Here is a 26,490-nt window from a genome sequence, read left to right as displayed (position 1 = left end):
TCTAACTGGCCTAAATCTCTCTGCAAGCTTTGAAAACCTACTTCATTATCCACAACGCCACTTACCTTAGTATCATCTGCATACTTACTAATCCAATTTAGCGCCCCATCATCCAGATCATTAATGTATATAACAAACAACATTGGACCCAGTACAGATCCCCAAGGCACACCACTAGTCACCGGCCTCCAACCTGACAAACAGTTATCCACCACTACTCTCTGGCATCTCCCATCCAGCCACTGTTGAATCCATTTTACTACTTCAATATTAATACCTAACGATTGAACCTTCCTAACTAACCTTCCATGCAGAACCTTGTCAAAGGCCTTACTGAAGTCCATATAGACAACATCCACTGCTTTACCCTCGTCAACTTTCCTCGTAACCTCTTCAAAAAATTCAATAAGATTTGTCAAATATGACCTTCCACGCACAAATCCATGTTGACTGTTCCTAATCAGACCCTGTCTATCCAGATAATAATTTGCCCGATGAACTTGCTGTGCTTTGGAAGTACATGGTTGCTGTGGTGATGCCTGTAATGTCTGTCTACTGGTTTGACAATCTGACCTGGTACCAAGTGGTCTTGGCCATTATGATACTGTCTGACCCACACTGCACCTCTGGACTTACATAACTTCACTCATCAACCAGGGTCTCTGTGGCTGCCTTTGTGCACTCGACCAATGTTCCCTCTAATGTGTAATGACCAGTGTGCACAAAAATCTTATGCTGTGCAAATTTTTGCCTCGTGACAACAATGTGTGCGCTCTAAATTTTATAAATAGAGGTATTCATTTTAACAGCTAGCAAAACATTGTGAATAAAAACTTTGATCTCCTCTGGGTTTGATTGTTTTCACTCTCGTTCATCTGCACTCTCACAAAAAAATACGTAGCAGGCCTGTAGTGGGTAATGAGGGATTTTCTCACCAGAGTTTTTGCGCACCATCCATGTGTAACTTGCTTGCTAAATGATGCTTTAAAAAGTCAAGTTTCCAAATATCACACCATTTCTTCCCACTTTCAAATCCTACAGCAACTTTTGCATCATGACAATACACTCAGGTAACACCAGTTTCTGTGTGGTACATAAATATTTCTCGGAGCTGCATGTGGCTGACCTCATGAGCTTTCAGTGTAGCAGTTTCTACTGTTTTATTAAGCCATTCCACTTTACAAGAACCAGAAGTTCCTTTGCACTTCATGTAAACACAAAGTACACTGCAGGCGCTGTGGTCAAATCAACACGTACAAACAAGCTGGAGGAACTCAGCAGGTCGGGCAGCATCCGTTGAAACAAGCAGTCAATGTTTCAGGCCGAGACTCTTCATCACTGCCTGACCTGCTGAGTTCCTCCAGCTTGTTTGTACGTGTTCCTTTGCACTTTGCTTTGCTTCCCTTTGCTTCTTTGGAATTTGACGTGGTGAATCAATCATTCCTTCAATAAAAACAGTATAAATAAGCCAGTTCTAAAATCTTCAGACAAATCATCACAAACTCAACGTTGTCAACACTGTCCGCATCAGAAACCAGAAAAGGAAATGTGATTATGTATGATCATGAAATTTATTTAACATGCTAACGGGATAGCGATGACAACCTTTTAAATTCCTTTATGCGCTAGTGGCAAAAGATGTGTGTGCGCACACACATCTTAGAGGGAACATTGCATCTGAACATTGATGTTGGACGCTGTGGCAGCATTGCATCCAACACTGCAATTTTCTTCCCAGAGGCACTTCAGCTGGTGACTTCCCCTCGAGGCCTGGATGCTGTGTAATTCAATATGTCAGCAGCAATGTGTTGAGGGCCTCGGTCAGTGCTCCTTCCCCTCATGATTGCATAAGTGGCCATTTAAAGGTATCCACAAACCTCTCTGCTTGGCTTTTAGACCATGATATGGATGATATGGGGGTGAGCAGATGTGGATAATTCAACTCTGCTGGCAGAACGTGGCAAACTTCTGTGAACTGAATTGAGTGCCATCATTAGAAACAAGTGTTTCTGGTTAAAGATCTGCAATAGCTATTGAATGGTAGCATCTGTCATTGTTGACCTCATAAATAATATTTCTGCCCATTTGCAATAGCCATCAACCAGACCAAGGTAGGTACACCCATTGATTGGGCCAGTAAAGTCAATTTGTACTGACTCCAAGGTCTGGTAGCCCTGAGGCCATGGTTGTTGATCAGCTCTAGTTGGATTCTTTGCTGCCAATGAGCATTGGAGCAAGTAGTATGCCACTGCTTGCATACAGATGTGATATCTTCATCTATGCCCAGCCAGTACACAAAGCTTCTTACCAGGACTTTCAGTCGATTGATGCCCAGGTGACCACGGTGGAATTTTTTTCAGTACTCCTTGTCCAAATGTTTGTGGAATCATTATTCTGTCTCCAAACATTAGGCAGGAGGCCATAGTTGAGAGCGATGATGTCAGTAAAAGGGTACAGCATCTTCTTCAACCTTGACTGGCCATCTGTCAACAAGGTATCTGGAGATACGCTGAAGAGGATGATCTGCAGCCGTTTCTGCTATGATCTTGTTGACCATGACTGGGAGACCTTCAGCAGCATCCCATACAACCCAGTGGACTTCAAAGTCCACTGAAATTGCAGCTAAGACTTAGTCTTCATTTTCAGTAACCTGCTGATTCATAAGTTTGGAGAGGGCATCTGACTGATCAAGTTCCTGAGTTGATGTGTACTTGATTTTAAAATCATAGGGTAATAACATCATTATCCACCTTTGTAGACTGTTAGCTATATACACCAAATGCCTTTCTTAGACCCGAAGTTGGACAATGATGGCTTCTGATCAGTAAGGAGAGTGAAGCACTCACCATAAAATATCTTATGGAATTTCTTCACAGTGAAGATGGTTCACAAGGCTTCCTTCTCAATTTGTCCATAGTTCCTTTCTACTGCAGTCAATGATCTGACTTCTTACATGATAGCTTTTCCTTCATCAGGGAAGATATGGGATATGACGGTTCCCATCCCGTAGCTGGATACAAATGGCACAACAACAGTTAGCAACTCTGGGTTGAAATACATCAAGAGAAGGTTGGATGACAGTATATTCTTCACCTGATCAAAAGCCGTCTGGCATTGTTTGGATCACTTCCATATAGCACCCTTGTTGACTAAGGAATTGAATGGTTCCTTCAGCCAGTGCATTGCTGGAAGAGATGCAGAATAATGATTGATTATGCCCAAAACTGATCGTAAAGTGCTGACATCTGATGGTGGAGGCATCTTTAAGATAGCCGTGATGATTTCAGGATCTGGGCAATGACAATCTCATCTATGATGAATCCCAGATACTTGGGATGCAGGAGGCTATATTATTCTGCCCAAAGTCACAATCCAAAATCTTGCTTGAAACATGATCCAGTCTGATCCACGCCCTTCATGATGAGCAGCAACACCATCGGTACCACTCAGCATGGTGTCCATAAGCTGTTGGAAAATTGAAGGAACTGCCTTTACCTTGAAAGGCAGACAAAGGAAGAAAATCAACACCCTAAGTGTTGTAATGGTGAGAAGCTCCTGTGAATTTTCTGCCACTTCTACCTGGAAGTAAGATTCAGCCAAGTCCAAATTTGCAAACTGTTCAATTTTGCAAAGTGAATCTTCAGATACTGGTAATGGGTACTGTTGTGCCTCCAGAGCATCAATGAGACCAGCGGAGAAGTCTGCTCACAACCTTATTTTAGCATTGACTATTGCAGTTGACAGCTTTGATCACACCAGCTTGTTGCAGACAATCTAGCTCTCGCTCTATGATTGGTAAGGCAGCGTATGGTACCATTCTTTTGGGACAGAAGGCTGGCTTGGTATCTGGATGGAGATACACTATAGTTCTGCTTGCAGTTTAGTGCAGCAACCTAAATCTTCTTGAAGCACTGCTGCAAAGAGCTGTTGGGTTGTTGCTGTATGGTCTTATGGTGGTAGGGCATTAACTGACTTGACTTGAATGGCCAGTGTCTTTATAGAGACCTCACCCAGAGATCAGGCTTGTCCATTCAGTCAATGTCAAGGACATTCAGGTCTGGCTGGTCACCTACCATTGACTTGGTTGCCATGCAGTGCAGATCGCCAATCAGCTGGAGTGTTCCACCTGATGCACTGCAGGCAAAATGATGATTTGATTTGACTGGTGGTGCCTGTCACGTGCGCTAGGAGATGCTAGTGCTGTACTGAGTTGTTGCTTGACCAACTGATTGTTGATAATTACATTGACATACCTTCTCCTGGGGCTGAAGTCAACATTGAATGTGACCATTAAACTCCTTGTAGATTTTGATGGCTTTTGAAAATTCTTGACCTTGTGTTTCACTGGCCAAGAAGATAACAAAGGACGGCAAAAGCCTTCTTTGTGTCCACAGTGTTGGCATTTGCTGCAAATGTGTTTTTGCATTGGCAGTTTCTAATAAGTTGTGTTTGGCTGCGTGGAGACCTGCTGAGTGATGACCTCTGGGCCATTGGAAATTGCATTAACATGGTCCTATTGAACCAGGTTGGAATCATGTTTCACGTTGATCAAACACTGACATTCTTGAGTGACAGCTTATAGAGTCATATCAGGGTCTTGCTCCAGCTCGGCCACGAGCTGTTTGAGAATGTCTGCACTAGTTGATGCCTGAAGGCCACAAATAAAACTCAAACATTTGAACTGTGATTCAGTCATCTTATAGGACGTGAACTTTCGCGTTCATGATTGACAACACTGGATGTGATGAAATCATTGGCGCTGTGGTTAACCAGTTGATGCACCATCAATAACTCACGCTGAGACTTAGGAAGTGAGATATCAGCTTTTATTGACTGGAAGAATAAACAGCACTACATCCTGGGGAAAATGAGGGAGAGCAGCAGCCCACAGTCGCCTTTATACAGGGGTCTGTGGGAGGAGCCACAGGAGCAGTCAGCAGGGGTCTGTGGGAGGAGCCACAGGAGCAGTCAGCAGGGTCTGTGGGAGGAGCCACAGGAGCAGTCAGACAGGTATATCTAGTTCACCACATTCACCCCCCCTTTGTTTAAAAAAAATCCCCAAGTATATTTACAGGTTAAGTCTATCAGGTGGTCGAATCGTTCGCTGCGATCTACGTAGCTCCGGCTGCAATTGCACAGGTGCCGGAGGTGGTGATGGCACCGGAGACGGAGAGTGGGTTGGTTCTGTCCCAACTGGAGGTGTCAGGGATCCCTCGCGTGTGAGCGAGGTCCCTGGAATAGACGCGCAGAAAGTGATAGAGCCTGCCACCCGCCTCGAAGGCGGTGTAGGGGCGGTCCTCCGGGCGGATGGGGAGCTGGTGATAAGCGGATTTCAGATCAATTGTCGAGTACACCTTGTACTGAGCTATCTGGTTGACCATATCCGCGATGCGGGGTAGGGGGTACGCGTCAAGCTGCGTGAATCTATTGATGGTCTGGCTATAGTCCACAACCATCCTATTTTTCTGCCCAGTCCGAACAACGACCACCTGGGACCGCCATGGGCTTGTGCTCGGCTCAATGATCCCCTCCCCGAGCAGCCGCTGCACCTCTGAATGAATAAAGGCCCTGTCCCCTGCGCTGTACCTCCTGCTTTTAGTTGCCACCGGTTTACAGTCGGGGGTCAGGTTGGTGAACAGCGATGGGGGAGGGATCTTGAGGGTGGAGAGGCTGCAAGTAGTGTCAGTAGCACAGCTATCGGCATGGTGCTGGGCGGGATGTGTGGTTCGGTGTGTATGTGCGTGTGGTAACGGAGTATATGGCGAAGTCCCACCAAACTGAGGATTCCTGACAGTGAGTGGTGGGAGGGGCCCGTCATATGCCATAGTCACACTTTTGAGATGGCTCTGGAAGTCCAGCCCCAACAGCACAGGTGCGCACAGTCGAGGCATGACCAGGAACGCAAAGTTCCGATATTCTGTGCCCTGCACCACCAATGTTGCTACACAACCCACCCGGATGTCTGTGGAATGCGACCCAGAAGCCAAGGTGATCTTCTGACGTGCCGGCCGTGTCACGAGTCCACAGTGTTGCACTGTGGCCGGGTCAATAAAACTCTCAGTGCTGCCCGTGTCAAACAGGCAGCTAGTCCTGTGCCCCTCCACCAGGATGTCCATCATTGACCTTGCGAGCTGGTGCGGAGTGCTTTGATCGAGGGTCACGGTAGCCAGCGTTGAACGGGGCGAGTCGGGGCGGGGCCTGGTGACGCCAGCAAAGGTGGCCGCTCACATCCGGGCATGCAAGATGGCGGCTCCCAGGTCGCACACGGGTAGGTAGGTAGGGGCATGGTGATGCCGGCAAAGATGGTTGTCCACATCCGGGCATGCAAAATGGTGGCCCCCAGGTCTCAGACGCAGCGCTGCTCGACCCCGGGCGCGGTTTAGATTTACAGACCTTGGCGAAATGGCCCTTCTTCCCGCAGCTGGAACAAGTCGCTTCGCGAGCCGGACAGCTGTTTCTGGAATGTTTCTGAAGCCCACAAAAGTAACAGAGTTTTATACTCGGCGAATTCGAGGAATTCGTGATACCGCGACTGGCAGCGGCGTTGGTGAATTCGCTCGGAACCGGGGAATCGCGCGGCTGGACCGCTTCGGCATACAGCTGCGCAGCCTCCAACGTATCGGCCGTCTCTATCGCTGAGCGTAAGGTAAGATCAGCTTTTTCCAGCAGCCGCTGGCATAAATACACTGACCGGACTCCAGTCACAAAAGCGTCTCGGACCAAGAGTTCCGTATGCTGTTCCGCTGTGAGCGCTTGGCAGTCACAAGTCCGCACGAGTGCCTGTAGAGCTCGGAGAAATTCAGCAGTCGACTCCGTAGGCCGCTGTTTTCGTGTTGCCAAGCGGTGCCGGGCATAAACTGCGTTTACCGGCCGCAGGTACTGTCTTTTGAGGGCGGCAAGCGCCCCCTCATAGGTGGAGAGGTCCCTGATGAATGAATAAATTTTTGGGGCGACCCTCGAGAGGAGAAGTCTGAGCCGAACAGCTGAGTCAGTGGCACGAACCTCCTCCAAGTACGATTGGAAGCACACAAGCCAGTGTTCAAAGGCAAGAGCTGCTTCAGGGTCTTGGGGGTCCAAATCTAAGCGTTCTGGGCGTAAAACGGTTTCCATGTTGGAACTTCCAGTCAATAATACTGAGAAAATAGACATTGCGGTCGGTGGAGGGAAGGGGGCCCTTAAAGTCAACACTCAGTCGCTCAAAAGGGCGGGTGGCCTGGTGACGCCAGCAAAGATGGCCGCTCACATCCGGGCATGCAAGATGGCGGCTCCCAGGTTGCACACGGGTAGGTAGGGGCGGGGCATGGTGATGCCGGCAAAGATGGTTGTCCACATCCGGGCATGCAAAATGGCGGCCCCCAGGTCTCAGACGCAGCCTGTTAGCTGTCAGACAGTTTAGTTAAACAATAGGTCACACAGATTTTTAGGCAGAATGAAGTTGAAATTATGCCCATGTTCAGCAGCACCCAATTTTCAGAACAAAGTGTGTGTGCTCCATGAGTACTCTTTACTGGCGAACTTAACCTAGAGTATATCTTTGTAACGTTTAAACCATGTTTCAAATGTAATGCCCGAAGCAACGTTGAAGTGGAAATTGGTAATGGATTTCCAACTGACTCCAATGAGTTCAGTTCATTGTTTGATCACCGACGTTGTTGGACTCACTGATAACCTGTTGGTCAAGGTTTCAATTAACTTCAGCTGGGCTTGCTGAAATTGAGCTTGCTGCTATTGTAGAGTTGCATATAAGTCTTCTGCTGAAATTGCCATATCGGTATAATACAGCACCTCCTAGCCTATTTGTTGTGTTCCCTCACCTATAACTACTGATGAGACCTGAAGCCAGGAGACAGAACAAAGACAGAGCTCAAAATATTCTTTTTTTCAGTAAAAACCACAAAACTACAAATCTCAACTGTACATTCTAAAGCACGACTTTTTCAATGGCTTACCCAAAGAACATTCAAGATGGTGATTGGAACAATGATCAATTAGTAAAAGTCATCCTGGGATTAGTTGTCAGTTAACCAGCAGGCGTTGGTTGCTTTGGTGCACTACCCAATATAGCTGACCTTTGACCATGTTCCCAGCAGTCCTTTATTATCAGGGACTCGTGGGAGGGCAGTCAATTGCGAACACAGTCAATTCTGAATGGAAGCATCGACAAATCCATTCCCTCTGCAGATACTGCATGATCTGCTGAATTCCTCCAGCAGATTGTTTGTTGCAACAGTTTCTATCTTGCTGTTATAAATCTCATGAATGGACCTCTTGTACATTAAAGATGTACTCTTAACTTTGCAATTTACCTTGCCATGGCTCTTGCACGTTATTGTCTAACTACACTGCAACGTCCTCTGTAACTATTAACACCATGAACTGCATTCTGTTGTTTTTTTCCTAGTACTACCTCAACGTAGCACTCACAAAATGCTGGAGGAACTCAGCAGGTCAGGCAGCATCTATGGAAAAGAAGAAAGTTGATGTTTTAATCTGAGACATTGACTCTTTATTCCTTTCTACAGATACAACCTGACCTGACATTTTGTGTGTGTTACTTTGGGCTTCCAGCATCTGCAGAAACTCTTGAGTTTACTACCTCTATGTACTTATTTTGAAATTATATTTATGGGTTTTCACTGCCTCTTGCTATATGTGACAATAATAAACCAATTCCAAGTGTATCAGCCGATTAAGTTCTCTTGAACATTTTCTTTTTTTATCCATTTGTGGGATGTGGGAATCACAGGCAAGCAAGACCATCACTTATTGCGTTTACACAGCAGCTCTTGTGGTAATTAACTCAGTTTATATGTTCGTAATTTAAGACTGTAGCGGCTCGCCCACGAACTGGCTCCAGCAGTCGCGGGCGAGTCCGCAAACAGGAACAACCGAAAGGGCTCTGAGTGCGGGGCAGACCTCGGCCTGGAAGCTGACGTCACTTCCGCTCCGCAAAGAGCGTGGGATGCTGGGAGCGGGCACTTAAGCGCGCGCGGATTTAAACAGTAAACCGTTCAAACAACACACACAAAATGCTGGTGGAACACAGCAGGCCAGGCAGCATCTATAGGAAGAAGCACTGTCGACGTTTCGGGCCGAGACCCTTCGTCAGGACTCAACCAGACCCTGCTCGACTCAGTGTGTTGCTTTCACTCGTTGTGTATCAGCGCGACCACAGGACCTTATTTTCAATGCTTTTAGGCGTTTGCAAAGGATAATTTCCTTGCCAATATTATCCTTGTTCATTTCTACACACCCTCTCTCTTCAGCACTGAAATATTACACTCTTACATTTCTACTAGAGCGCAATTTTGTATCCATATTGCAATAATTGCAATATGGATACAATAATTGCAAAAGTAATGGATATTGGATATGGATACAATAATTGCAAAAGTAATGGCTGTTCTAAGACTGAAGAGATTCTGCAGATGCTGGAAATCTTGAACAACAAAACAAAATGCTATCGGAACTCGACAAGTCAGGCAGCATCAATTGAGGGGAATAAGTAATGTTTTGCAACAAGATCCATTATCAGAGTCTCTGTCCAAAACACTGACTGTTTATTTCCCTCCATAGATGCTGCCTGACTTGCTGAGTTCCTCCAGCATCTTGTGGGTGTGAATGTTGAAAGGTTCCCAAGGTGCTAAGGTGGACTCTTGGCCTCACAAACTATCTCATTATGATCCAGCACTTCATTGTCCGACTGCACTGCACTTTCTCAATGGCTGTTATACCTTTTCTACCTTGTTCTACCTCAAAACACTGCAGTGATTAGATTAGTATAAATAGAATGCAAGAGAAAACTTTTCACTCAGAGGTTTTTTTTACGGAGAGTGGTAGAGTCATAGAAAAGTACAGCACAGAAACAAGCCCTTCAGCCCATCTAGTCCATGCCAAACTATTTAACCTGCCTACTCCCATCCACCTGCACTGGTGACATAGCCCTCCATACCCCTACCTATCCAAGCTACGCTTACACGTTGAAATTGAGCTCACATGCACCACTTGTGCTGGAAGCTCATTCCAGACTCTCACAATCCTCTGTATGAAGACTTTGGGGTTCTAACATTTAACTGTCATTCATTCTTTGGGGGCAGACCTCTGTTTTCGTGGATGGTTGTGAAGAAAAAGCATTTCAGCATGAATATTGTATATGTTCCTCTGACATTAAATGTACCTTTCATGGTGTAGTCTGTTTTGTCATATGCTTTTGTGGTTTCTAAATGACAATAAACTGAATCTGAATCTGACCTTTGAAACCAATGTCTTGTACTGTAGGTTTTTGCAAATAAAATATCATAAGGTGCTTTATATTTAAGATAAACCGTAACAACTCATTTATTGAATTCCAAACACTGACACAAAAAGCATGGCAACAGAACTTCATATAATACATCATCTCATCAGACCAGCCTCTAAAGGTGAAACCCCAACTAAATGTCGGTGGTTGTGAATTATGTACATTTCCACCAATTAGATTACCCTACAATACAGCTTCAACCTAACATCCTGAACTCTATACTTTGATTTATGAAGGCTAATGTGCCAAAAGCTTTCTTTACAACCCTATCTACCTGTTCTCAGATCCTTTTGTTCTACAGTACTCCTCAGTGCCTTGGCACTTGTCTGCATTAAATTCCATCTGCCATACTGATAGATACCTTAGGGACATTTAAGAAACTCAGATAGGCACATGAATGAAAGAAAAATGGAGTGCTATGTTAGGAGGGAATGTTAGATTGATAGGTTAATATCTGAGAATGTACTGTGCTGTAATGTTATATGCTCTATATGTTATGCTAACAACTTCCCTAAACCCTGGTTATTTGCAATCGGCACAGTACCAAGAGCGCGTGTGCCACGTAAACATCATTTGACAGGTGGGTTTTCCGAGGTTGCGCATGCGCCCCAGATTCTGCCAGCAAGAAAAGCGCGCATGTGCAAAGTGTTCCATCTGCCGAAGAGAGGTGGGGCTGAAATGGCGACGTCGCTGAGCCACGCGAGACGCATGCGCGCTGGGGTTTGGCGAGCCAACAACGCATGCGGGCGCAGTGTGGCTGTCATGAGAGATAGTGCGTCTGCGCTCAGGGAAGCGGGAGCGCGCATCTGAGGCCGGTGGAAGGAGGTGGGCTTGTGGGGGGGCCCGGCTGATTACTCCGCCGCACGGCTAGTGCCACAGCAGTCGCAGATACCGCGCTGAAGCCTGCTGCGGGAAGCGTCTTGCCTGGTGCAGCGGCGCCGTCGGTTGCTGGGGTAACGATAGGGCTTTGGCCGAGAGGCCCGCTTCCCGGAAGCTTCGAATCGGTTCCGGCGCTGCCCCGACAGACCGGCGGAGGGGGAACCATTGGGTAAGGGCAGGGGGCACGGAGCGTGGGCGCCTGCCAACATATTCAGGAAGCGGGGACAGCTGGCGGCACCGGGAGTTCCGGTGAATCGCTGGCCGACGCAATCCCCGCTGCTCTCCACAATCTGACCCTGTTACCGCTATACCCGCCACAGATCCCTGATCCCTGATCCCAGCTCTCCAGTCCCCAAGTTCCTCCTGTACCCCGCCCCGTCTCACATCTCTTCTGCTCCCAGATCCATCTCTTCCTGGTTTCTGCCTGAACCCTAGAACTCACCCCTACCTTACCCCTTTCCCAAGATGCTTGCGTCCTGTCTCGTCCCTGATTCCCTCCACACTGACCTACCCATCACAAGCCCTGCCCCCCATCCACTCCTTGCTCCACACGCCAGAATATCCCAGCTACACACACACATATATATGTTATAATAATGGTTGCTATAGGGGATGATAGTGGGGATAAGCACCCACAAACTATTAAATGCTCCCAATGTCATACCTCTCAAATAGCCCCTGACAACCACTAGCTCCTGGTCATCACGTGGCTTTGCTACTTTGCCAGTCGGAACCGTTTCTACTGACAGCAGCAGGGGCAGAGGTGGGTTACTGGCGTCTTAAAACCTGTCGCTTCAGTCAGTTGGGGCTTGTCAGTCATAGTTGGCACTTCGTCTAGGAGAAGGAAAACTCTGATCTCTATACCTACTCATAGGGAAGGCTTCGGGAGTAAACCCTGAGGAAGATCCAGAGCTGGAGACCCTAAGGCAGTCCTATGTTGAGGTCAATGCTGACTGGCAACTTCTGTGATACCACTGGTGCCATACTGTATCCATCTCTGCTGTTCCTTTGGGTTCATCAGCTTTGTGTAGAGGGGGAGCTTGCTCTCCATATGGTACTTCCCAGGCTTGTGTATTATGTAGACAGCTGAGATGCACGTTGCAACAGAGGGTCTCAATATAATAATAAACAAAAAATGCTGCAAATATTCAGCAGATCAGGCAGTATCGGTGGAAGGAGAAACAAAGTCCAGGTACTGGCTTAATATCCTGTTGTTACACACTGTTTATTCCCACCCCTATCCCACACCCTTCAAACCATACTTTGTGTCTTCACTGTCGTTCTCCACCTGGCCTTATTTCCCCATACCTACTTTACATTCCCTATTCCTCCTCCCTGCTGTCAGAGAGAAGCTGCTGCAGCACAAGAACCAGAAATGTGCAGATGGGTAACAGCATCTTTCCCCCGACATCATTCTGCCACCCAGCACACATTACCCTGCTGCACTCCCCAACTCACAGACACACTCTTAACTTCCACTGGTCACCTTTCGTCTTTTATTGCTGCTGTTTCACATATTTATACTGCTGCTTGTTTTATCTTAATAGTGCCAATAATTTTGTACTGTCTTACATAAACATGCCCCTCGCACTTTATGTCAACCTGTTAATCTTCAGGCTGTGCCACTCAGGGACTTGTATTAATATTGTTTTGTGGTGGATCATAACTATATCAACAAAATTACCTCCAGGATGGCTTGTGTAGCTACAGATACTGGTAATCTCTACAGCCAACCTCTTTTTTTTAAAAAAAGGCAACCATGTTAACATTTACAAATATTTCTGATTCGGAACTCTATTATAGATTGTAACAAAAAGTAAACTGTTTACTTGCTTTCTTGATCCTGAGCCTACCATATTTTTAAGGACTCTTAATAGTGTTTTCAATTCTGTTAGGAAAATTTTAACATTTTCTTACCACTATACCACTCCCACCCCACCCCAGACCCCTGATCTCTGATCCCAGCTCTCCAGTCCCCAAGTTCCTCCTGTACCCCAACCCATCTCACATCTCTTCTGCTCCCAGATCCATCCCTTCCTGATACCTGCCTGAACCCTAGAACTCACCCCTACCTTACCCCTGAAGGTGTATGGTGTATTGGCCTTCATCAATCATGGAATTGAATTTAGGAGCCGAGAGGTAATGTTGCAGCTATATAGGACCCTGGCCAGACACACTTGGAGTACTTTGCTCAGTTGTGGTCGCCTCACTACAGGAAGGATGTGGAAGCCATAGAAAGGGTGCAGAGGAGATTTACAAGGATGTTGCCTGGATTGGGGAGCATGCCTTATGAGAATAGGTTAGTGAACTCGGCCTTTTCTCCTTGGAGTGACGGAGGATGAGAGGTGACCTGGTAGAGGTGTATAAGATGTTGAGAGGCATTGATCATGTGGATAGTCAGAGGCTTTTTCCCCAGGGCTGAAATGGTTGCCACAAGAGGACACAGGTGTAAGGTGCTAGTGAGTAGGTACAGAGGAGATGTCGGGGGTTAAGTTATTTACACAGAGAGTGGTAAGTGCGTGGAAAGAGCTGCTGGCCACGGTGGTGGAGGCAGATACAGTAGGGTCTTTTAAGAGACTTTTAGATAGGTACATGGAACTTAGAAAAATAGAGGGCTATGGGTAAGACTAGTAATTTCTAAGGTACTGACATGTTCGGCACAACTTTGTGGGCCGAAGGGCCTGTGCTGTGCTGTAGGTTTTCTATATTTCTATCCTTGAAACTGGAGTTTTTCCAAATGCCTTCAAACTGTGCCTGTCAAACTTCTTAAAAATTCAAACCTTGGTGTGAGGTACCAGATAACTACAGGCCAAAATCAAATCTTCCCTTACTGGGCAAGATTCTTAAGAAAGTAATTTTCAATTAACTCATCAACTTTCTAAATGAGAACAATATCCTAGAAAAATTTCAGTCAGGTTTTAGAGCAAACCACGGCTTGGAGATGGCCCTTACCAAAATTGTCAGCAACCTTAGGCTCAGCACTGATGCCATCAGAGTTTTAAGTGCTGTCTTCAACACAATTGACCACAACATTTTTCTCAATCACATTACTGACTCTCTGGTCGTGCTCTTAATTGTTCTTGTTCATATATCTTAGTGCGACATTATTTTGTCTGTTTTCTAAGAGATACATTGTACCTTTTGGTGTTGCTTGAGGAAGCTGTCTTGGTCCCCTACTCTTCTCTTTGTACATGCTGCCCTTAGGAGACATCATTGGAGAGCATAAACTTGATATCCACGTTTACACAGATGACACACAATTGTATATCTCAGTTAAGCCTGACGATGATAACACCTGATCTTCTCTGACTTCTGGTCTGGCTGCAATAAACAAATTGATGAGCAATAATTTCCTAAAACTAAATGAAGATAAAACTGAAGTACTTTTGCTTGGTCCCAAAGCCAAAAGTGATAAACTTCTTGATAAACTTGGGAACTTGGTTCCCCTTGTAAAATCAGAAATTCTTGAACACTGTTGGTGTTTAGAGCAGCAATGATGGCCCTCCATCTCTAGTGGTGTTCAGGGCTTCCTTCATAATGTCAGTAGCTTCCTCTTGGTTTTTACTACTATCAGTCGTACAAATCCCAGGTGGACATTCCGGAATACCTTTGCATTCAGATATAGAAGGGTTGTTCATTGTTCTTTCTGTAACAATTTTGTTTTACCAGTCAGGTTTGCTAGCCCTAAGCTGAACTCCCAAGCCATTATCCTGTGACCTGTTTGGCATGGATGATCCGACTAAGAGCCAAAGCATAAAGCTCTTATTCCAGCCAGCATAGCTCTCTGGGTCATTGAAGCACACAAGCCTCCAAATCATGACAAGGTAGTGGTCCTCTTGGAGGAGAAGTTCCTATCCTGTGTGTTATTCTTGATTCAGATTTGAATTTAAAATCCCACCTACAGAAAGTAACCCTAGCAGCATTTCTACTCATAAGAAATATTGCAAAGGCACCTTTGTTTCTGTTATGTAATAATGCTGAAAAGCTAACTCACACCTTTATAGTGAATAGATGAGATTACTACAATGCACTTTTTACTGCCCTTCCAAAGTAATCTATTGGCAAACTTCAACTCAGTCAGAATGCCGCAGCTAGACTTTTAACCAAAACCAGGATTAAATCTTGTTTTTAAAGCTCTTAATGGTCTGGGACCTGAGTACATCACCAAATCATTTTCATTTTATAATCCTGCTTGAGCTCTTAGATATTTTTCTGCTGATCTCTTAAATTTAAACAATCTTCCCCTCAAAAGGTAATTGGCTGGTCAACTCTTTTGAACAACACTCTTAAACTGTCGAATTCAATACCTAAAACTATAAAGGATGCAGGTTCACTTTTTAAGTGCTGGCTGAAAATCTATTTAACTGTGCTTTTAACTAACATTTTTGATTTTGATTTTCATGTTTATTTTTATTTTTACTTTATTTTCATGTTTTTACTTTTATCCATTGTAAATCACTTTGAGCAACGTCTGTATGAAACGTGCTCTATAAGTTATTATTTTTGTTATTATATGTGCTGTCATTGTCATAGCCAGGAGAGGTAGTGGGGATGAGATCCTACTACCTTTTAAATGCTACCAATGGTGTACGTGTCAAGTAGCCTTCAACAACCAAGTTCAGCTCCTGATCTTCATGTGTGGCTCAGCTACTAAGTCCACTGGAACTATTTCTACTGACAGGAGAAGGGGCAAAAACTAGTTACTGGTGCCTCAAAACCAATTGCTTCGGGCTCATCTAGGAGAAGAAAAGCTCTGATCTCAAACCTCTGCTGCCTTACGGCTATACCCACTTGTGGGTAAAGCTTCAGGAGTAAACCCCATGGAAAAGTCTGGAGCTGGATTCTCTATGGCAGACCTACATTGAGTTCAATGCATACTAGCAACTCCTGCGATGCTGCTGGCGCTAAACTATACTTGTCTCTGCCATTCCTTTGGACATTAGCTTCATGGAGAGGGGGAGCCTGCACTGAATGGGCAGAAGTTTGCTCTCCATATCATACTGCCCTGGCTTGTGTATCACGTAAACAGCTAGGACGCAATATCCATAGTCGACCCTGACCAATGGAGGGCCCCGTGTGACCATATGTACTGTGATTTAAGCTTTGGCCCTTGAGGAATGATGTTACTTTTAGCTATATACATGACAATAAACTATTGAATGACAGTAAACTTGAACAGCTCCCTACAACCTGATCTAGTTTCTCCACCCTAACTACATGGCCCTTCCTCGACACCACCCTGTTTCTATTCTCCAAGTCTTGATACTGCTCCTCATGTTCAAACACCTCTAATCATCATCTTCCTTTACCCTGATTCTTACATACTCGCTGTAAATCATTTCGCACCCCTCACCCCAGCACTTCCCTTCTGACTTCCTTTCTTTGTGACCTTCTACTCTGACAGTGTCCAAGTCCCTCAGTGATCTCTGCCGTGTTACAGTTCAGACTGCAGCTGAGGTCAGTCAGATTCTGACTTCTGAGATTTTGATTTTGCTTTCCTTGTTGCTTCAAGATTGGGTGAGGGAGGAAATATTTCCCTCATACTCTTGGCATCAACAGACTTGATCATCTTGCCTACTTGTTTACATCGGTAGAGGATATTTGGGAACTATTAATTGATTCAATGCAGCATACCAGAAAAAGGAGAAATTGTTATCCTGATGAGGGTCTCAGCCTGAAATGTCAACTGTTTATTTCTCCACCTCCCCCACCCCCCATAGATGATGCCTGACTTTCTGAGTTCCTCCAGGATTTTGTGTGTGTTGCTCAAGATTTCCAGCCTCTGCAGAATCTAAACATAAAAGATTCTGTCCTAACAACCAGCGCAAGTCCTAATGAAGGATCTCAGCCTGAAACATTGCCTGTTTATTCCTTTCCATAGATGCTGTCTGACCTGCTGAGTTCCTCCAGTATTTTGTGTGTATTAATCTGCAGAATTTCTTGCTTTTGAAACATCGATATTTTCACTTTTGAAAGTTCTACAGATCAGAGCATCTACATAGAATGTAGATTTGTTGTGTGGAAATAGGACTCAACTTGATTATACTGTCAGGTCAAGGTGGCGCCAGTGAACAATGATTCCTCGGGTGACATCTTTCAGATAGCCAATCTCTTCAAATATTTCACTTTCTCTACATCTTCTGCTTGTTCTTTTTGTCTTGATTGTGTTATGGAAACTGTCGGAGCCCGTGACGTGCAGTTCAGAATTCGATACAAATGATCTTGTGCTCTGCTGTGTCTGGAGAGGACCTAGAATATGAGCTGCCTTGTGGAAAAGGTCAGAGATGGGGTCCTGAAGAGGACCAAGAACATAAGCTGCCTCATGGAAAAGACCAGAGGTCATGAACGACTTCGTTTTGAAGCGTCAAGGAAGATAAAAACATCGAGGTGAATGTGGAGGAGGTCAGTGGTCACTCTCAGTGCAGGCCATGGGGATGGCAGCAGGCAGTAGCCAGGTCAGTGATGTTCAGACCCAGTGTGGTAGTTGCTCTTAACGGAAGCACTAAGTTCATGCAGCCGTTCTCCTCGAATGTTGATGAGATGATGTTACTGATATTCTGAGATGTATGTGATTATTGGACTGTAATTTAAATTTTCAGTGTTTTTGTGTTGCCGATTGGCAGATGGGTGATTACTTTTTGTGAGAGGGAGGAGTCGGGGATTTGGGGCCAGCTGTTCTTGTTGGTGTTTTTCTGTGTGGGCAATCTGTTAGTTTTTTGTGTGTGAGAGTAGATTGGGGGTTCAGATGTTATTGTCGCTGTTTTTCAGTGAGGGAGGGATTGGGGTTTTGTTGTTTCAGCTGTTGGTTTCCATGTTAGTTTTCTGTACAAGGGAAGGGGTGAGGAGTTTCGGGGTTTGCGAGTTTTGCATCTTTTTCTTTATTCATGCTGAAGGGGGAGTTGATGTCTTTTCTTTCAACAACACCCTCGATTTTTATGTATCTTATAGCTATCTGGAGAAGACAAATATCAGACTTGTATTGACCATGTATACTTTGATAATAAAATGAACCTTTGAAACATGCAGACTCAGGTTGTCACACCCACCATCTAGGGTCACCAGGTAAGATTCATAGCCACATAGAGAAGGTAGTGAAGTTTGTATTTGAAACTAATTTGATGTGACATGTAACAGATTCATTTGGAAAAGTTGCCTAGATTCTGAGTGTACTTTCTGTAGTTTAGAAGTTTTTCATTATCTGATTGAGGCATATTAAATGATAAAGGTGTTCTTAGAACATTGAACAAGACAGTGCAAGAGCAGGCCTTCTAGATCTACAGTGATACCCATCTCAAGTAATCCCATATACTGCACATGGGCTGTATACCAGTTTGTGTGTCTATCTAAATGCAAGCAGAAGTATGCCATTGGGTGAGCAGCATATTTGCATATGCTGAGGTAGATCCTTGTTTTCATCCCTACCCGTATTTTCATATATTGTTTGACAGAATTATCTTTTGCTGTGCAAAAGTAAACAGGTGGACCACAATATAAATAGAAGATAGAACAATAAAGCACAAAATTTCTCTTAGCCAGAGGTTAGTGAATCTGGAATTCATTGCCACAGACGGTAGTATACTCCCCCACTATTGGAAAAAAAATCCTATCTACACTCATCCTTTCAATACTTGATAGGTTCCAATAAGATTTCCTCTCATTCTTCTAAACTCCAGTGAGTACAGACCAGAGCCACCACATACTCCCCATACGATAACCCTTTCATTTCCGGAATCATTCTCATGAACCTCCTCTGGACTCTCCCATGCCAACACATCCTTTCTTAGATAAGGGGCCCAAAACTGCTCACAATACTCTACAAGTGTGGTCTAACTGATGAAGTATATCTGCTAGGCATATGGCTAGATGCATGAACTGGCAGGATTTAGAGATATATGGCCCGTGTGCAGCATTACATCCTTGCTTTTCTAGTCCTCTCAAAATGAATGTTAACATCGCATTTGTTTTCCTTAATCCTATGTCTAATGTTTTCCAAACTGAAACTGACAGACCTTTGATACAAGGTATGATGGATAGATAGGTGGAGTTCAGATAGGATAGAAATCAACCTTGATCCATTCAATTGAGGAATGTGGTTGAGTGAACAGGAGTGAACAGAACATTCATCCACATATTTGTTATTGTTTTATGTGTATGTGCATAGTGTTACTGATTCTTGAATATTTTAGAAAAAATGTTTCAAAGACTTGTTTCTAGGGGATTTTCCAGACTGTTGGCCTTCATAGGCTTGGCAGTTTTACAGTGTGACTTACAGCTGACTCTGCAATAGAAATTAGTTGAAGTATTGCAACATGAAAGCCTTTAAATGGTTTTCTGGTGCATTTTTGGAATAGTTTAAGGAAAACCATTCCCAAATGGATGTTACATTCAAAAATGAATGAAAGTTTAAACAAAAACTTGAAGAAATTATTTGGATATTGAATGAAGTCTATAAGCAGATGATAAAGCAGAGTCACCGAACAAATCACTCTTGTGATACTAAAAATGAATAATAACACATCCATACTATAATCTGTAAATATCACCATGAAGAAACTGCCTATATCTCATTGGCTCCCTCCACTGAAACTTGCGAACAATATTATTTTATTTTTATTGAGATACAGTGTGGAATTGGCCCTTCTGGCCCCTCGAGCCACATCCTCCGGCAACCTCCAATTTAACCCTCACTTAATCATAGGACAATTTTCAATAACCTACCAACTGGTGTGTCTTTGGACTGTCTAAAAAAAACCTATGTGGTTACAGGGAGGACTTAAAAACTCTTCACAGACAGCAGTGAGAAATAAATGGACTGCTGTTCTGATCCTTTAACAGTGGCAGTTTCCATGTTGAAGATCATGAAGAGCGTCTTTCTCATATTGATGGATTTTTTTTTTTCTTCATGGCAGCCCCTCAATGTTGAGGATGACTTGCTTCCATAAGACCATAACACATAGAGCAGAATTAAGGCATTTGGCCCACTGAGTCCGCTCTGCCTTTCAGTAGCTGTAGTAGTGGTAGTGGTGATAGTAGTAGTGGTAGTGGTAGTCTGTCAAACCCTGGGTGGGAAGATTTGGAGAACCGGCTGTTGCCCATCCAGTGGGTTCCCCCTCTCCATATCACTGATGTAGTCCAAGGGAAGGGCAAGCGCTGATACAGCTTGGCACCAGTGTTGTCACAGAGGTTGCCAGAGTGAAGTTGTAAACAAGGTCAAACTGCCTTAGGGACCAAGGCTCTGGATTTCTTCCTCGGGGTTTACTCCCAAAACCTTCCCCATGGGTGGGTATGGCTGCAAGGCAGTGGAGGTTTAAAATCAGAGCTTTCCTTCTAGGCAGGCTGCCGTCCAAGGCTGACGAGCCCCACCAGCCCAAAGCAACTGGTTTTGAGGCACCAGTTGTCCACCTTTGCCCCTTGTCTTGTCAGTAGAAACAGTTCTGCTGGGCCTAGTAGCTAAACCACATGTGAAGGCCAAGAATTAGACTTGGTTGTCAGAGGCTGTTAGAGATGCATGCCATTTAGAGCACTTTATAGGTAGTGGGAGCTTATCCGCACTACCACCCTGGCTATGACAACCTTAGGAACCTTGCCATCATGACTGATGTATGAATAACATTGGTATAATTTGGGCTGGAAGGGCCTGTTATCTTGCTGTATCTCTTAATAAATAAATAAGTGGAAGCAGGACAAGGGTTGATGATGTGTATGGAGGTGTAATTGGATGGTCTTAGTGGGGATTGAATAGGAAACTCAACATAGAACAACAAAGTTGTGAACTTCTTAAGTAGTTGTAAGATACAGAAATGGACTTGGTGACATGGCAATAAAGTTTGTGACAATGGCTGTTATGATTTTAATTCAAATACATTTTAAATCCTCGCATCCTAATTTGCCAGCTGTTCTTGCTGTACAAAATTTCAAGTGATAAATTTGAGTTTGACAGCAAAGCAGCAAAATTGTTTTTTTATATGGTGGGTGATTAATAAAGACACAGATTTCCACATGGCACACAACTGGAATCCAGATTTATTCTGAGGTTGTTATAGCTTATAAAAATGTAGCCCAGAGCTATGAAAAGTTGTAAAACTTATCTTATTGATTAATTTAAAGATGGTGTTAATTTAAGAGCCTGCTAAAAGATAAACCAATTAAGGAGCTTAATTAGTTACAAAATTTTTGCAGTATTAAACAATTATTGCAGTATTTCTACTGTGCAGTGAAATAACTTGGACCATAGAGATTTAAAAATTAGCTATCTTTATCACATATGTCAAAGCATATATGTCAAATCAAATAAGTGAGGATTGTACTGGGCAACCTGCAAGTGTCTCAATGCTTCCAGCGCCAACATTGCATGCCCACAAATCACTAACTATAACGTGTATGTCTTTTTGGAATATAGGAGGAAACCAGAGCACAAACTCCTTGCAGTCAGAGGCAGGAATTAAACTTTAATCTTACAGCGGGTGCTGTAAATTTTTGTGCTAACTGCTACACAATCATACACCCTTAATGCTATGATAACCTATGCTGTTGTTGACAATTATTTTCTCTAATTATTATTGTTGGTTATAGGCCGGAATGGCAAACATTGATTGGCCATCTAACCAGGATCTGTTGCCACAAAACCTAAAGCTTTACTTCTCACTCTCACTGCTGAAACCTTTATCTGAGGTGTCTTGATTAGAAAGAGGTTTATTTCTCTTCAGTGGGATCGTGAAGCCAAAGATAGTTCACAGAACATGGAGCAGTACAGCACAGTGCAGGCCTTTTGGCCCACAATGTTGTGCCAATCTTTTAACCAATTTAATGCTTCCCTTCTATATAGCCCTCTATTTTTCTATCATCCATGTGCCTGTCTAAGAGTTTCTTAAATACCCCTAATGTGTCTGCCTCTAACTCTATTATCTCACCACTCTGTGTAAAGATCTTATCCCTGACATATACTTTCCCCCAAACACCTTAAAATTATGCCCCTGATATTAGCTATTTCTGCACTGGGAAAAAAGTGTCTGGCTGCTCACTCAATCTAAGCCTCGTATCATCTTGTGTAGCAATATCAAGTCACCTCTCTGCAGTTTTAAAACAAGACTGCATGTGTTGGAAGTCTGAAACAAATACAGAATATGTTGTTACTGGTACCTTTTGAGTGGGAAGATAGAATAATGCCTCTGTTCTAACCTGGCTAACAAGGGACGTGTTTACTTCATGTGTATTGTATGACTTTTGGGAATGCAGCAGTATTAATTGTTGTACTGTCAAATCATCAATGCTGCTGACATTAGCTGCTTCAGTATATACAAAATGATGAATGTTGCACCTTTATTGTACAGTTTTGTGAAAAATCACAGGGACAACTGCAGGATAAATTGGAAGCTGCTGACAATTTCTGAGCAGCATTTACCATAAGTCGCATATTTCAGTGTCTGGATGTAACATTTGAGGAATTGATGATGGAACTCAGTGAGTCTCAAAGTTCAAAGTAAACTTGTATCCAAGTACATTGGCCACTTTATTAGGTATACCTGCACACCTGCTTGTTAATGAAAATATCTAAGCACTCAATCATGCGCAGCACTCAATACATAAAATCATTTAGACATGGCCAAGAGGTTCAATTGTTGTTCACACCAAACATCAGATTGGGGAAAGAAATGTGATCACAGTGACTTTGACTGTGGAATGATTGCTGGAGCCAGAGAGGGTAGTTTGGGTATCCCAGAAACTACTGATCTCCTGGGATTTTCTTGTACAACAATGTCTAGAGTTTACAGGGAATGGTGAGGAAAACAAAAAACGTCGAGTAGGTGACAGTTCTGTGGCAAAACCGCCTTGAAATTGAGAGAGGTCAGAGGAGAGAATGGCTGATTAGTTCAAGCTGACAGGAAGGCAACAGTAACTCATTTAGCCACGCATTACAACAATAGTGTGCAGATGAGTATTGAGTTGTTGCTACATGATTGACTGAGTAGATATTTGTATTAATGAGCAGGTGTATGTAATAAAGTGGCTGCTAAGTGTATGCTTACTATCCTATTGTTGAATATGTTTTGGATGTAACCATTAATATGCACTAATTTGCCGAAAATCAGTTCTCTAATTGTCTTTCTCCATCCTAGGGGCTGTCAGAAATGTCCATGGTCCTGTTTGCTTCAGTGGTGCGTGTTCGAGATGGCCTTCCACTCTCTGCTTCTACTGATTATGAACACAATAAAGGAGTGCAGGAGAGCAAGAAGCATCTAAAAGTTCTGTCAAAAAAACTAGGGCATCTGCCTGATCGATGTACTCTGAAAGATGTAGACTACAATGTACAGTAAGTTATTGATATTCCCATCCCCTCTTTACTTTAGGAGGATATGGTGAATGTTTTAAATGTTTTGTAAAATTATATCACTTCTGTTAATCAAGCAAAGTGACAATCAAGTAATCAGACAAATTTGAGCAACACACACAAAATGCTGGAAGAACTCGGCAAGTCAGGCATCATCTATGGAGAGTAATAAACAGTTGCTGTTTTGGGCTGATCCTTTCATTGGGATTGGAAAGGAAGTGGGAGTAAGATGGTGGGTAAGAAAAAGGAGGAGAAGTATAAGCCGGCAAGTGATAGGTAAAACCAAGTGAGGGGATGTGGGCGGGTGGGGAAGGAGGGTTTGAGGAAGTAAGCAGAAGGTTATGTGGCTGTTTGGGTGAGTGCAAGGTCAAAATAGGAGAGCAGCAGAGATCACGGGGGTGCATGAGAGAGGCTATCTCTGAACTCCCATCAACAAGAAGATTTAAACTTCCTTCAGAGTAGACGTACCTGGAAGAGACTTTGCAATAGAGGAGCAAATCATAAACACAAAGGTTTTGCAGAAATCCAGACAACAAAATGCCAGAGGAAATTGTTATCTCATTTTATGGATGTTACTTGCAGGAACTGGATTAGGCATTTAGTCCCAAATATGATCGATATATTATTTTCCCTGAAGAAACTATCATTCTTATGGTTTGCGAAGGTGAGTTCCAAATTTCTACCACGCTTTACGTAGTGTTTCATTGAGTCATAGAGTTGTATAGCATGGAGATGGGCGCTTCAGTCCACTGGTCTATGCTGACCATCTTGCCTATCTGTACTACAGTCATAGAGCAGTGAAGCACAGAAACAGGCCCTTCAGCCCATTTAGTCCCATGTTTCCCAGTATATACTAATTTTACTAATCCCACTTTTCTGTATTATGCCTTGCTTGATTCAAGTACCTGACCAGAAGTCTCATCAATGTTATTAATGTTCCTGCTGCTTATACGACCACCTCTTAACAGCTTATTCCAGGTACCAACTACTCTTAGTGTGAAACGTTTATCCCTCAGATCCCCTTTAAACATCCTCCCTCTTGCCTTAAACATACGCAGTTATGGACACTCCTATGATGGGGAAATAGACACTGGTTACCTACCTTATTTATCCCTTAACTTTATATGTGCTTATTATGTCACCTCTAGCTTCCAGGGCAAACTGACCTAACCTATCCAGACTCAAATCTGCCAACTGAGGGAGCATCCCTGTGAACATTTATCTAAATTACGTTATTCCTATAGTATGATGATTAGAACTACACACAGTACTCTCAAGTACAATATAGCAGGCTTTACACAATTGTTAACATCACATCCCAACTCTTGTACTCAGTGCTTCAACTGCCGACAAAATCAGGCAGGATGTTCCCTTTACAGAGCATTATTTGTACTCCAAGTCTCTGTTCAACAACAATTTCCAGCACCTTGCCATTTACAGTGCATGTCCTGCTCTGAAGTGCATCACTTTGCATTTGTCCGAGTTTATTCCATCTGCTACTCCCTTGCACTGGCAGATCTGTATTCTGTTGTAACTTTGGATAAGCGTCTTCATTGTCCATTATACCACCCATTTTGGTTTTTGTGCAAACTTACTAATTTGCCTTGTGTTCTGCCTTATGTATAATTCATGTTCATTTAAATTTGTTAACTTATGTTTGCCATGTTGTTAAATAGCTAATTTTCATGGCATTTATACCCTGTGCATGTATGCCTATGACAACAATAAATCTGAATTTGCATACTACCTTGAGATTTATTTTTTTGCGGGCACTTACAGGAAAAAAGAAGTACAGTAGAATTTTATTTTAAAAAACTATACATAAACAAAGATTGACAAATAACGAACATGCAAAAGAAGACAAATTACAAATAAAAATAAAACTGAGAGTATGAGTTGTAAAAGAGTCCTTGAAAGTGAGGCTGTAGGTCATAGAATCAGTGGAAATAATGATGAATAAATCTGTTCACTGGGATCTTCCCAAAGTCCAGAGAATTTTGGTAAATTATCACAAACTTGTCTGTTATAACTTATGGTGATGCATCCCATCAGGACTTGTCTACCTTAGGCCCACTAGTTTGCTCATCACTACCTCTTTAGTGACAGCAATTGTACCAAGGTTCTCACCTTCCATCGTATCCATAACATCTCTCTTTGGCATGTTAGATATCTCCTCCACTGTTAAGACTGACAAAAGATAGTTGTTCCAGGCCTTGGCCATTTCCATATTACTCGATATTTATTTCCTCTGCTCATCTTTCAAGGGACCTACTCTTTTCCACTTTATAAAATCTTTTACTATCTGTATAATTAATTCTAGTTTACTCTCATTATCTAGCTTCCCCTTTCATATTGTTAGCTTAGTGATTATTTGTTGATTTTTAAAGCTTTCTGAATCTTCCATTTTCTCACTAGTCTTTGTATGCATGACCTTTTATTTTGTTGCCTTCTTTTATTTCCTTAGTTTTCCCGACTCTTACTGTCCTTGTTCTTCAACATTCAAATTTATTATTGAAGTATGTATGCCATAAGCAGACTGGAGATTCATGTTCTTGCAGGCACTCACAAAACAAAGAAACACAATCATGTAATTCAGATCATTTGGGAGGCTGGGTGGTGAGTTAAAGGTAGGATATATAGAGAGGTAATTACACTCAAGGTGCAGGACACAGGAAACTGGATGACTGTCAGGAAGGAAAAAGGGGATAAACAGCCAGTGCAGAGTGCCCTTGTAGCCATCCCCCTCAACAACAGGTTTTCCACTTTGGATAGTGTTGGAAGGATAACCTAGCAGTGGAAAGTCACAACAGTCAGGTCTCTGGCTCTGCGACTTAGAAGGGAAGAGGGGTAGAAGAGGTGAGCTGTGTTGATAGGGGATTTATTAATCAGGGTACAGAAAAGAGGTTATGTGGACGAGAACGAGATTCAGGGATGATATGTCACCTCCCAGGTGTCAGTGTACGAGACATCTTGGATCAAATCC

At 43.4% G+C, this 26,490-nt stretch overlaps 1 protein-coding gene across 5 annotated transcripts in view; it reads left to right on the top strand.

The window, feature by feature from the left end:
- Positions 1-11,042: 11,042 nt before the first annotated feature.
- Positions 11,043-26,490, top strand: part of sec22a (SEC22 homolog A, vesicle trafficking protein) — a 121,214-nt gene continuing 105,766 nt past the window's right edge. The window contains exons 1-2 of one of the 5 annotated variants that reach the window (XM_073046129.1): positions 11,043-11,125; positions 23,296-23,489. In XM_073046129.1, coding sequence (XP_072902230.1) covers positions 23,308-23,489 — 182 coding nt within the window. In that variant the 5' untranslated portion in view covers positions 11,043-11,125; positions 23,296-23,307. Of the gene's footprint in view, positions 11,349-12,018; positions 12,372-17,527; positions 17,635-23,295; positions 23,490-26,490 lie in introns of those variants that run through there. The other 4 variants (XM_073046127.1, XM_073046124.1, XM_073046126.1 and 1 more) reach the window with 4 other exon arrangements.

This window comes from Hemitrygon akajei, chromosome 5 (assembly GCF_048418815.1).
Source record: "Hemitrygon akajei chromosome 5, sHemAka1.3, whole genome shotgun sequence".
Classification (NCBI taxonomy): Eukaryota; Metazoa; Chordata; class Chondrichthyes; order Myliobatiformes; family Dasyatidae; genus Hemitrygon; species Hemitrygon akajei.
Note: the sequence above shows the minus strand (reverse complement) of the source record. Positions and strands in the feature narration are given on the sequence as shown.